We start from the raw sequence: 14,142 nt of genomic DNA on the forward strand, positions 1-14,142 counted from the left end.
AGGTAACAGTGCGGGGGTGGGAAGAGAAACCATTGCAGGAAACTGAATAGGTAAGAGTCGAGCCAGGCAAGGACAGTCCCACTCAGTTGGATAATGGAAGAGAGGAGGTGCAGTCGACTGTGTCAAAGGCTGCAGAGAGTTTGAGAGCGATGAGGAGGGATATTGCACCATGGTCACAGTCACAGAGGATGTCATTTGTGACTCTGGATTTTTAATTGGAAGGTTATTTGCAATAGTTTTAGTTGGATTGCCAACTAAAGGATCCAAAGCCAAAATTCCCAAATGTGATCACAGAATTAAATATTTGTTCATAAATATTTATAATTGCAAGCACTTGTCAAATATTCATATCAAAGCATGGAAAGTACTGAATTATGCCAAGTACAAATATAATATTGAGTAAATATTTAGTGGTATGAAGGATGAAGCTAACCGATTGCATTAGTCCTTTCCATCATGCTGTCTTGCACAAGCCTCTCACTGTAGAAATAGAGCAGGTCCAGATAAATATTATTGTAGTTGAATACTCTAAATATTCAGGATGCAAGAACTGGTTTGATTCAATGTGTATATTACAGCAAAGCTCATATTACATTTTCTACTTTTGTAATGAAATGTAATGGACAGACACTGTGGAGATATATCATCATTTAAAGTTCCACGCCCCGGCCCCACCGCACCCCGACCCCCCCACTGTGGACAATCTGGTGACACAATGCAGCAAATAGGAGAGCAGGTTCAAACTCCAGACTTGACTGGCATTTGGACTCAGATGGCATGATGCCAATCTTGGCTTGGTTGGCAGTTGCAGCACTGACTGGTGCTGAAGTGGTTATTCAACAGAGAGGAAGGCAGAAAAAAACAAATCAGAAGATCTTCTCAGATGGCATGCCAGGGGTCTTTGTAAAAGTGGCACTGTGCCAGACCACAGAGATGCTGATTTGCCTTGTAGGACCAGGGATGTGATGCATATCAAAGCATTAGAGATATTAGCCTTTGAAGGCTTGTGCGTTTCAATCCCTGATGTACAATTTGTTAATTTAAGTGTCTTGAATGTGTATTCATCCCATTTTCTGCCGTGTAGCTTTGCTATCCTGCACACCACAGTTTCCAACTGAATGAAGCTGGTGTCCCTTGCTTATCTGACAAAATCATAGAGGGGAGAATCATAGAACAGAATCATACAGCACAGAAGGAGGCTGTTCGGCCCATTATGCCCGTGCCGGTTCTTTGAAAGAGCAATCCAATTCGTCCCACTGCCCCTCTCTTACCCCATAGCCCTGCAAATTTTTCCTTTTCAAGTATATATCCAATTCTTCTGAAAATTACCATTGAACCTGCTTCCACCACCCTTTCAGGCAATGCATTCCAGATCATAACAACTTGCTGCGTAAGAAAATTTCTCCTTATCTCCCCTCTGGTTCTTTTGCCAGAAGATAGGATAATACTTCCATTAAGATAATGAAATAACAGTACGTATTAAAACAGATCCAAGTGTCCCTGTTGGAAGCAGCGCCATAGCTATCAGACCACACAAAAGTTGCTCCAACAAAGATAAAAAAGACTCCTTTTACCCAACAGATGGGAACGGCATTAATGATTACCTCCCCCACAAAAAAATTCACTTATCTGAAAGGATTTCCTTTTGACTGTGTGACTGGTGGGAAAAAAACAAAAATGTATTGATGTAATGTTTGTGTGGCTGAACTCATTGGTAATGATATCCTCACTCTTTCTAGATAATCAATGAGAATGCAGACATCAGAATGAGGACGAAGAGAAATGCTGGAGCCAGCTCCAAATCAAGTGATACAGTTCTAGGACCCACGTAGAGTTGCGACCCAACGACACAGTTCATTAGTGCCAATTCTTTTTTTGTTCAGTTCTAGTCCTAATTTAGTGCTGAACGAGCCAATTTTCCTGCCACTAAGCATCTTCAGACGTGCACCGACAGTATATATCCAATTCTATTGAAAGTTACCATTGAACCTGCTTCCACCACCCTTTCAGGCAATGCATTCCAGATCATAACAACTCGCTGCGTAAGAAAATTACTCACGCAAGAAGGGCAATGTAGCTCAAGAGTTAGGTTGGGGATGTGACTGTGAACTGCTCTAAAGCCAAGAAGCGCGAGACCACCTTTAGTGGGTAGTCTCACGCTGTAGGAGCTTCAGCTGCGTCAGCCGTGGCTCGCCGCTGAGTCCGAAGGTTGTGGGTCCAAGTCCCACTCCAGAGACTTGAGCACAAAATCTAGGCTGACTCTCCAGTGCAATACTGAGGTAGATCTGCACTGTTGGAGGTGCCATATTTCAAATGAGACGTTAAACCAAGGTCCCGTCTGTCCTCTCAAGCAGATGTAAAACATCCCATGGCAATATTGCAAAGAAGAGCAGGGGAGTTTTCCCCAGTGTCCTGGCCAATATTTATCCCTCAACCAACATCACTAAAAAAAACAGATTATACGGTCATTATTTCATTGCTGTTTGTGAGACCTTTCAGTGTGCAAATTGGCGACCACGTTTCCTACATTACAGCAGTGACTACACTTCAAAAAAAGTACTTCATTGGCTGTAAAGGGCCTTGGGACATCTTGAGGTCATGAAAGGCGCCACATAAATGCAAGTATTTCTTTCTTTCTTTCACACAAGTCCAGTATGGCGGTAATTTTCCAAACATGCATAGACGATGGGAGACCTTGCCTGTCGCAGAATGTCGTAGAAAATTTGTGAGCTCATCGCCAGTTAAATATTATTGTTAGGAGAGATTGCCTGTTGCCGGCCCATACTGAGCAAATGACCCCTTCTAATTGCACTCCACGGTGAAGCCAAGTTTCAAAGGCTCCCAGGCGGTCCATTGACCTGCTTAAAAAACTTTTAAAAATGTAATCTTTAATGTGCTTTACATCAGGAGACTGTGGGTGGTCCCAGGGGCTAACTCCTAGCAATAGCATTTAACTGAATGGTAAGTAGAGCCTGCACGCGTGCGCTCTGTGTCGCCATTGGGTAGGGTGCGAAGCGCAGCCGGCAGTGTAACTCAGGTCTACCGGCTCAACACAAAAAGCTCTAGGTACCGGTGTCAGACCAGTACCTGGAATACACCAGGTCCAAGCAAAAAAAAACAATTATTTGCAAATTCATTGTACGTAAGACTAAAAACCATCAACCCAGCATAACTCATCTGTATCTCAAACACTAACAATCTCTTCTAAATGGTGCTATTATGTTTCACAAAGTATTTTAATTTAGACTCAGCTGGAGTCTGAGGGATTAAATCAGGTTTGGGCCATGTTTTACAAACTGGTCATTTCTGAGCAATTAAGAGCCTAACGCTGACCAACAGAGGCACTGCCATTCACTTCAGAGACAAACCTTCAATAATAAGCTTCAGTGCTGGAAAAGTCTTAAAAATACTCGCAGCCTGGCAAATCCGACTTAGAACGTTGTCTCTCACTAAAAACATACTTGAACATCAAAAGAATTGGTCAAATTGTGTTCTATCAGATCAACAAAGTGTGACAGAGAAAGAGTTACAGGAAGTAAGTGTGACACAGAACGTGTGTGCTATATGCAAGAGTTTTAATATACAGTGATAGATGAAAACATATTGGCACCATTTGCGAATGACTTTGAAGTCATTGCTCTGAGAGTGTTAATATCGGTTGTTAGGTATTGAGTGGGTATTCTCCCCCTCCCTCAATTTTCTCCCCTTCTCTCAGGGTGTTGATTGTGGTGAATTTCCACAGATCACATGTGCATGCTGGTACCTCATCCAAGTAGCCCCTATTTGTGGGTGAGGCCTGACAGTGAGTGTTGGGAGGCTTTCGAGCCACAGAACACAGCAAGGCTCAACCCTGCCCTCAAGTGATGCCCACATGCGCACTTCCGGCTGAACAACGAAATGGTGATTCTGGCAACTTTTTCCTTCCCAACCCAAGGGTGGCAAGGCCAACTGTAGTGCCCAACTGCTGCCCGGTCCTAGATCGGCGAACTTAGCACAGAATGAGGCCTTCCTGGTTTGCAGGATTCACTCACTCACTGGATAAACTGACGATGGAGTTCCAAGTGAGTATTCAATAGAATATTCATCGGCGCATTCTGTTTCGTACCACACATTCTTTATATGATGCACTGCTAAAAATTTTGCACATTGTCGGGTGAGGTGGGCACGTTTCTATAAGAATGACTGTATCATTCTGGTTCGTGGTCAGACCTGCTAATGACCATCTCTAGTTCAGGACTTGCTGCAGTATATCGAATCTCAATTCCCCATTTTAATGAGTGTAAAGATGCAACTGTAAAAACGAAATTCAATTGTCAAGCTGTAGCTGCAGCTCCGGTCATATTCCGTACATCTGGAAATGTTGCAAGTTTCGGCAGATATACGCATTGGTACAGTGTGAACAAAGCAGTCCGGTGCACTAATACTATGCCTATGGGGCTGAATGGATATTAAACAGCGGCTGGAAGTAATTAGATTGCCGTGCAGATCTGGAGGAAACAATATGGCACAGTATTGCAAAACAGCCTCAAAGAATAGCTTCTGAAGGGCTTAAACAGCTGTGCAGAAGCAGGCAGAGAATGCATTTATCACACGGTCTTGAACTTAATGTGAAATTTCGACACATTTCTGGAAAAAAATGAAAGACCTCGTCACCCTGAGATTTTTCAAATGATTTTAGCACTTTCAAAAGGCACAATGAGAGACGGTTACAAGAATAAGCATGAGTACAATAACTGTGCAATGTATATCACTGAAAAGGAATATTTCCGTTGGGTTGGGTACTCACCCATGTGTGTACAACCCCAGAGTCAATCTTGAGATCCAACCCACTGTCTGTGGGCTCCTCTGTTCAAACATCCATGTTATTCCAACAAAGGTACACTCTGGTAATTTAGTTGTAAAATGGCTTCCCACAGACATATCAAGTCCCTTCCAAACTGTGAGTTTTACAGTGTTCCCGTTAATCAAGACTGAAATCTCCATTTTATTTTTGAACTTCACCCAGCTGAGGTTTACTACAAAAGGCCACACACTTCACAGGGATGGTGAGTGGACACAGTCTGCTGAGATAACTCAGTGCTGATGTGGGGACATGCTCCATATGATGGTGAGTGAACATACTCCATATGATGGTGAGTGGACATGCTCCATATGATGGTGAGTGAACATGCTCCATATGATGGTGCGTGGACATGCTCCATATGATGGTGAGTGGACATGTTCCATATGATGGTGAGTGGACATGCTCCATATGATGGTGCGTGGACATGCTCCATATGATGGTGAGTGGACATGTTCCATATGATGGTGAGTGGACATGCTCCATATGATGGTGAGTGGACATGTTCCATATGATGGTGAGTGGACATGCTCCATATGATGGTGAGTGGACATGTTCCATATGATGGTGAGTGGACATGCTCCATATGATGGTGAGTGGACATGCTCCATATGATGGTGCGTGGACATGCTCCATATGATGGTGAGTGGACATGCTCCATATGATGGTGAGTGGACATGTTCCATATGATGGTGAGTGGACATGCTCCATATGATGGTGAGTGGACATGTTCCATATGATGGTGAGTGGACATGCTCCATATGATGGTGAGTGGACATCTTCCATATGATGGTGAGTGGACATACTCCATATGATGGTGAGTGGACATGCTCCATATGATGGTGCGTGGACATGCTCCATATGATGGTGAGTGGACATGTTCCATATGATGGTGAGTGGACATGTTCCATATGATGGTGAGTGGACATGCTCCATATGATGGTGAGTGGACATGCTCCATATGATGGTGAGTGGACATGCTCCATATGATGGTGCGTGGACATGCTCCATATGATGGTGAGTGGACATGTTCCATATGATGGTGAGTGGACATGTTCCATATGATGGTGAGTGGACATGTTCCATATGATGGTGAGTGGACATGTTCCATATGATGGTGAGTGGACATACTCCATATGATGGTGAGTGGACATGCTCCATATGATGGTGAGTGGACATACTCCATATGATGGTGAGTGGACATGCTCCATATGATGGTGAGTGGACATGTTCCATATGATGGTGAGTGGACATACTCCATATGATGGTGAGTGGACATGCTCCATATGATGGTGAGTGGACATACTCCATATGATGGTGAGTGGACATGCTCCATATGATGGTGAGTGGACATGTTCCATATGATGGTGAGTGGACATGTTCCATATGATGGTGAGTGGACATGCTCCATATGATGGTGAGTGGACATGCTCCATATGATGGTGAGTGGACATGCTCCATATGATGGTGAGTGGACATACTCCATATGATGGTGAATGGACATACTCCATATGATGGTGAGTGGACATGCTCCATATGATGGTGAGTGGACATGCTCCATATGATGGTGAATAGACATACTCAAAATAATGGTGAATGGACATGCTCCATATGATGGTGAGTGGACATGCTCCATATGATGGTGAGTGGACATGCTCCATATGATGGTGAGTGGACATGCTCCATATGATGGTGAGTGGACATGCTCCATATGATGGTGAGTGGACATGCTCCATATGATGGTGAGTGGACATGTTCCATATGATGGTGAGTGGACATGCTCCATATGATGGTGAGTGGACATACTCCATATGATGGTGAGTGGACATGCTCCATATGATGGTGAGTGGACATGTTCCATATGATGGTGAGTGGACATGTTCCATATGATGGTGAGTGGACATGCTCCATATGATGGTGAGTGGACATGCTCCATATGATGGTGAGTGGACATGCTCCATATGATGGTGAGTGGACATACTCCATATGATGGTGAATGGACATACTCCATATGATGGTGAGTGGACATGCTCCATATGATGGTGAGTGGACATACTCCATATGATGGTGCGTGGACATACTCCATATGATGGTGAGTGGACATGTTCCATATGATGGTGAGTGGACATGCTCCATATGATGGTGAGTGGACATGCTCCATATGATGGTGAGTGGACATACTCCATATGATGGTGAGTGGACATACTCCATATGATGGTGAATGGACATACTCAAAATAATGGTGAGTGGACATACTCCATGTGACGGTGAGTGGACATACTCCATATGATGGTGAGTGGACATACTCCATGTGATGGTGAGTGGACATACTCCATATGATGGTGAGTGGACATACTCCATGTGATGGTGAGTGGACATACTCCATGTGACGGTGAGTGGACATACTCCATATGATGGTGAGTGGACATACTCCATGTGACGGTGAGTGGACATACTCCATATGATGGTGAGTGGACATACTCCATGTGACGGTGAGTGGACATACTCCATATGATGGTGAGTGGACATACTCCATGTGACGGTGAGTGGACATACTCCATATGATGGTGAGTGGACATACTCCATATGATGGTGAGTGGACATGCTCCATATGATGGTGAGTGGACATACTCCATGTGACGGTGAGTGGACATACTCCATGTGACGGTGAGTGGACATACTCCATATGATGGTGAGTGGACATGCTCCATATGATGGTGAATGGACATACTCCATATGATGGTGAGTGGACATACTCCATGTGACGGTGAGTGGACATACTTCATATGATGGTGAGTGGACATGCTCCATATGATGGTGAATAGACATACTCCATATGATGGTGAGTGGACATGCTCCATATGATGGTGAATGGACATGCTCCATATGATGGTGAATGGACATACTCCATATGATGGTGAGTGGACATGCTCCATATGATGGTGAATAGACATACTCAAAATAATGGTGAATGGACATACTCCATATGATGGTGAGTGGACATACTCCATATGATGGTGAATGGACATACTCCATATGATGGTGAGTGGACATACTCCATATGATGGTGAGTGGACATACTCCATATGATGGTGAATAGACATACTCAAAATAATGGTGAATGGACATACTCCATGTGACGGTGAGTGGACATACTCCATATGATGGTGAGTGGACATACTCCATATGATGGTGAGTGGACATACTCCATATGATGGTGAATGGACATACTCCATATGATGGTGAATGGACATACTCCATATGATGGTGAATGGACATACTCCATATGATGGTGAGTGGACATACTCCATATGATGGTGAGTGGACATACTCCATATGATGGTGAGTGGACATACTCCATATGATGGTGAGTGGACATACTCCATATGATGGTGAATGGACATGCTCCATATGATGGTGAATGGACATGCTCCATATGATGGTGAATGGACATGCTCCATATGATGGTGAGTGGACATACTCCATATGATGGTGAATGGACATACTCCGTATGATGGTGAGTGGATATACTCCATATGATGGTGAATGGACATACTCCATAGGGATGATGAATGGACATGTTACCTAAGACTCCCCCTTTCTGATACCACTGGGTATAACACGTGCCCAGCCATGATAACCTCGGCACAAGTTGAAGCCCTGGAGATAGTGCCAAAAGATCAAGGCTAATCGCCAGTGTCAGCAGCCTGAGCTATGTGGGAAGACTGGAGAAACTGGTGCTCTATATTCTTAGAAGGTGGTATCTGAGAGGGATCTTACAAATATATTAGATCCTATACATTATAGAAGAGGTAAGTATGGAGCAATTCCCTCAAGGTAAGTCATGATAGTAGGACAAGGGGACACAGATTGATACTGGTGAACGGCTATTTTAGGTCAGATGTCAAGAAGAAATTCTTCCCATAAAGAATAATCAGCACTTGCAATGAACATCCAGGAAAAATAATGATACAAAAACCATAGTCATTCAAGAGGCTATGATGAGAAAAATGTAGATTTTTCTATTCCTCTTCTCCCACTAACTGTACATCTTGGACTAACAGTAAATGACTGCCCTTCCTGTGCTAGGAAATTGGGGAAAGGAAGGTCTCATCCCTCCATCAATCATCTGCTCTTCAGGCTCCCACAGAGCCCGTTATAACCAATAGGCTATCTGTACACTCAGCTTCTTGAGAAAGGAACATCCATCAACTTACTTTTAGAAATCTTGACTGAATCCACTGCTCCGTCTCCTCCTTCACCATAGGCTCGTACTTCCACAATGTAGTCTCCCTCGTCGTGAATAGGTATATTTATATTATGTCCCATGGTCTGTAACAGCGTACTGTTTACTGTGCCATCTCTTCTGTACAGCACCTAAAAACACAAAAGAAACCTTTATATAACGTGTGACATTTCATAAAACAGATAAGCTACCTGGTAGCCTATACTTGTGTTTCTCAGCAGATTCCTTTCATTGCCAGTTTCATGGGTAACTATCAATTGTCTCCCATTTGCTGATAGTTTCATGGGGCACTTATCAGTTGTTCCCATTTGTTGACAGTCTCATGGGGTATCTGTCGGCAGTTCCTATTTGCTGACAGTTTGTGGGGTTCATGTCAATGGTTTCTCATTCGTTGACAGTTCTAGTATAGCAACCGATTCTGAAATTGAGCATGAAGACACTTGTACTGTTCGCAGACCAGTACTGCTGAGTTCACTTGTATTATTTGTGTGAGCATTTCTCTGCAGAGACTAAACTTGAGTGTAATTCAAGTGTATAAAGCATTAAATGAATTCAATGTAGATTTTATTTTGCCCCATTTTTTCTCTCCAATAAATAATAGCCTGCCCCCCTCCTCCATACGGTGTTGCCTGGGCCACAAGAAAGACATAACATGCTCCAAGATCTTCCTCAGGCTTCTTCTATGTTATGACTTACTGGGAGCTGCATGAAGGCGCTAGGGCTTAGTGTAACCACTCTCACCTCTGTGTATTAAGGTAGTGGGTTCAAGTCTCCACTCCAGGACTTGATCCAGGCTGATATTTCAGCACAGTACTGAGGACTCCCCTCTAGGGGAATCAAGGGTGGGAAAGTGGAGTTGAGGTCGAAGGTCAGCCCTGGTCTGACTGAATGGCACAGCAGGCTCGAGGGGATGTATGGCCTACTCTTGCTCCTATTTCTTATGTTCTTATGAAGTGCTGCATTACCAAAGGTACTGCCTTTCATGTCAGATGTTATCGACGCCCCGCCCGCCTGCTCACGTGGACATAAAAGATCTTGTCGTACTTTTTTTTTGAAGAACAGGGAGGTCACCCAGTACCCCGGGCAACACTCACCAAACAATATCACCAAAACAGATTAAATAAATTAGGAACTTGCATTTATTTTGCACCTTTTACATTCTCAGGACATCCCAAGGCACGTCACAGCCAATTAAATACTTTCACTGTTGTACCGTAGGGAAATACGGCAGCCAATGTGCACACAGCAAGGTCCCACAAACAGCAAATGATAAGTTGGTCATTCAGCTCATTGCTGTTTGCGGGGGTTTGAAGAGCTCAATTTGGCTGCTGCACTCGCTTAGAAAACAAAAGTGACTACTCTTCAAAAGCAATTCAGTGGCTGCGAAGCACTTTAGCACACCCTGAGGATGTGAAATACACTTTATAATGCACAGTACATTCTTTACAGTTTGAATCGCCCATCGGTTTACCCAATCCCTCTGTCTTGGAAGCAATTTGCCTCCAAAGCACCTTATCACCGCTCCTAGAAACATCTCGAAGCGATTCACGTACAATGAATCATCTTTGAAGTGCAGTGACTATTGTTATGCAAGCAATTGTCTCTGCTGCTTTGTACACAGCAAGATCCCAAAAACGCTATATAAATGCGAGTTCTTAATTTATTTAATCTGTTTTGGTGATATTGGTTGGTGAGTGTTGCCCAGGATACTGGGTGACCTCCCTGCTCTTCATTAAAAAAAGTACAAGATCTTTTATGTCCATGTGAGCAGCCGGACAGGGCCTCTATAACATCTGACATTACCTTTGGTAATGCAGCACTTTATAAGAACATAAGAAATAGGAGCAGGAGCAGGCCATACGGCCCCTCTATTTTCAATGGTACAGATTAAAGGGATCAATGTTGGCCAAAGCACTGGGAAAACTGGCTGCTCTTCAACAAATAGTGACATTGGAACGTTAACATCTACCCCAACCAACGGAAAAAAAGAGACGGGGCCTTGGTTAACGTCTTATTTGAAGGTCTGTGTGTAACTCTGACAACCCTGGAGAACATAACTTTGCACGTAAATTTGAACAAATATTTTATTGTTAACCTGGGCACGATTGATTTTTGAAAGAAATAAGGGCATTTAGTTTGTGGAATTGAGGTGTAAAACAGTGAGCCATAGACAAGAAAATGGCAGAACAACAAACTCTTTCACTTCAGTAGGGCATTCCAAAATATCATCTAAAAATGGCGATTTTTTGAGTCTAGAAGATTGTGTGTATTATTTTTCTTCAGCCATTTATTTACCTAGGTTCTTAGGTTTTCCACTAGCCACCCATCAGTTTTTAATCTTACATTGCTGAAGGAATCAATGGAATAACAAATTGCCATGGAACTCAATGTTTGTCGTGTTAGATGCTGCAGCCCAATAGTTCATTCAGCTTTCAGATGAGTTTAAAGTGATAGAACGCATGTGTCCCACCCTTGGGGCCACTTACAGTGGAAACCTCTGGCCTTCTGGAGACTAATTATGGTTGTGAATCAACAGATTGTTTCCTTGTGGTGGAGATTATGGCCATGCCACACTGAGGTGCACCATAGATTTATTTATAATGTTTCGTACCAAAAAGGTGGGGCCCTTAAACACTGTAAGCAAACTCTTGTTCAAAAGCCAGTTTCATGGACTTTTAATCATCCCAAACTAGATTTGCGAATTCTGTAGATGAATTGCCTACTGTATTCGAAAAGGGGAAGAGAGTCTTGCCTTTAGACAAAGCACCGTTCTTTCACTTCTCTTGGTGAGTGGAGTTTAGATACTTCATCCAATGTTTAAGTTTGCTAACTAGGGTCTACAAACCTGAGGGGTCCATAACGGGATCTTGGGGGAGGGGGGGCCTCGAGGTCATCAGATTTCTGTCCATTTGGGGTCAGGTATACTGTGTGCCACAAGCAAAATGTATTCAGAATTCTGCATTGTATATTCTCGTGTGTTTTTCTATATTTATTAGCATATTATTTTTGCTGTCCCAAACTAATAAAAAAAACATTGTCTGCAGGGAGATTGCTATTTTCCTTTGTGTAGCCAGCACTGTCTTTCAGAGGTTAGGGTAGGGCATGCCTGGGAATTTGTCAATCTTTGTAGGGAGCCCCCAGGGTATTCTGATTTTATAAAGGGGCCCAGAAATGTGTCAATATTTGTGGGGGAGGGGGGGGGTCACTGGGAGTAGACTGGGGTAACAACTGGGGTCTGCTTCGGACATAGGAAGATGACAGCATCTTATATGACGCGATCAGAAAGGTTTGTACAGTTAATAATGTTGTTATCATGGGTCACTTCATTTGGAATGCCCAAACAGAAGTGTGGCACAGAAGCTGAACTGGGAAGACTGGTACAAGACTGTTTCCTGATACAACTGGGATTATGTGGTCTTGATGCAGTAGCCACAACGGTTCGAGTACAAAGCATGTTTAGTGGCATAGTGACCTGACCTTGGCTGATTTCACAATCACACGATTACAATGCACTCCCAGTGTACATTGACCCAGGCCAGAAAGCATGCTGATGAAGGGTGTGGGATACCTGGCCCAGCCCAGCAAAATTTAACAGGACGCGGCCATTTAAAGGCCACAGACCTTTGGCAGACTGTTAAGATAACTTGGATGACGGTGGTCAGTTATAAATAATATGGGATAGAAGGGCGGACAATGCAACTTTTAAGCAATTGGATCCAAAAGTAGTGGATGAAGTCCAAAGTGGATGAGTGTGAAATAATTCATATGGGAATAGGGAACTAAAAAGGACTGTGTTAAATGGTATCATGGCACCATATGCCCACCAGAAAACAGAACCAGGAATCCTGTTGGACTATGAAACTATGGCTATGAAACTGTCACACAATGCTCAACCCTGAGATGAGCTTCCGACCACATATCTGCTCTATCACCAAGACTGCCTACTTCCACCTCCGTAACATCGCCTGCCTCCGCCCCTGCCTCAGCTCATCTGCTGCTGAAACCCTCATCCATGCCTTTGTTACCTCCAGACTGGACTATTCCAATGCTCTCCTGGCTGGCCTCCTATCTTCCACCCTCCATAAACTTGAGCTCATCCAAAACTCTGCTGCCCGTGTCCTAACTCGTACCAAGTCCCGTTCTCCCGTCACCACTGTGCGCGCTGACCTACATTGGCTCCCGGTCCGGGAACGCCTCGATTTTAAAATTCTCTTCCTCATTTTCAAATCCCTCCATGGCCTTGCCCCTCCCTATCTCTGTAACCTCCTCCAGCCCTTCAACCTTCCAAGATATCCGCGCTCCTCCAATTCTTGCCACTTGTGCATCCCCGATTTTAACCGCTCCACCATTGGCAGCCGTGCCTTCAGCTGTCCAGGCCCTAAGCTCTGGAATTCCCTCCGTAAACTCCTTTGCCTCTCTACCTCTTTCTTCTCCTTTAAGATGCTCCTTAAAACCTACCTCTTTGACGAAGCTTTTGGTCATCTGACCTAATATCTCCTTATGTGGCTTGGTGTGAAATTTTGTTTGATAATCGCTCCTGTGAAGGGCCTTGGAACGTTTTATTATGTTAAAGGCACTATATAAATGCAAGTTGTTGTTATTGTTGTTGCAAATGATGTATTGGTGTTGCAAAAGCAGACGGATAGAGTACAAATCTAAAGAAGTTGCATAGTTGATAGATGAGGTACCATTCAGACCCATCTGTGTGCAGCTCTGGCCATCCATCACAAGACGGATATTACTGACCATGACAGGTTACAGATGGTTCTGGGGATCAGATTGAGGAAAGTGTTGGAGAGATAAAGCATACTGTTGGCAGCACGTATGTTGAGGCTAACCCTGTGTATACGTACAATGCCACAGAGGGGCTGCTTGTAGAGGAGGAGGGGGTGGGGTCAGAGACGGATCCTTGGGGAACTCTTAAGGTGACTGTACGGGAACTTAAAAAGCCATTGCCTGAGATTCACTGGCTGCATTGGGACAGGTGGAAGTGGAACCATGAAAGGGCTGCCCCTCTCAGGTGGGCCATTGAGAAGAGGCATTGCAGGAGATACTG

General features: G+C 43.9%; 1 protein-coding gene across 1 annotated transcript in view; it reads right to left on the reverse strand.

The window, feature by feature from the left end:
* cntn1b (contactin 1b) overlaps positions 1-14,142 on the reverse strand; it is a 373,705-nt gene that overhangs the window by 50,962 nt on the left and 308,601 nt on the right. The window contains exon 21 of the mRNA XM_067999885.1: positions 9,058-9,217. Within this exon, the coding sequence (XP_067855986.1) occupies positions 9,058-9,217 (160 nt within the window). The remainder of the gene's footprint in view (positions 1-9,057; positions 9,218-14,142) is intronic.

This window comes from Heptranchias perlo, chromosome 18, assembly GCF_035084215.1.
Source record: "Heptranchias perlo isolate sHepPer1 chromosome 18, sHepPer1.hap1, whole genome shotgun sequence".
NCBI lineage: Eukaryota > Metazoa > Chordata > Chondrichthyes > Hexanchiformes > Hexanchidae > Heptranchias > Heptranchias perlo.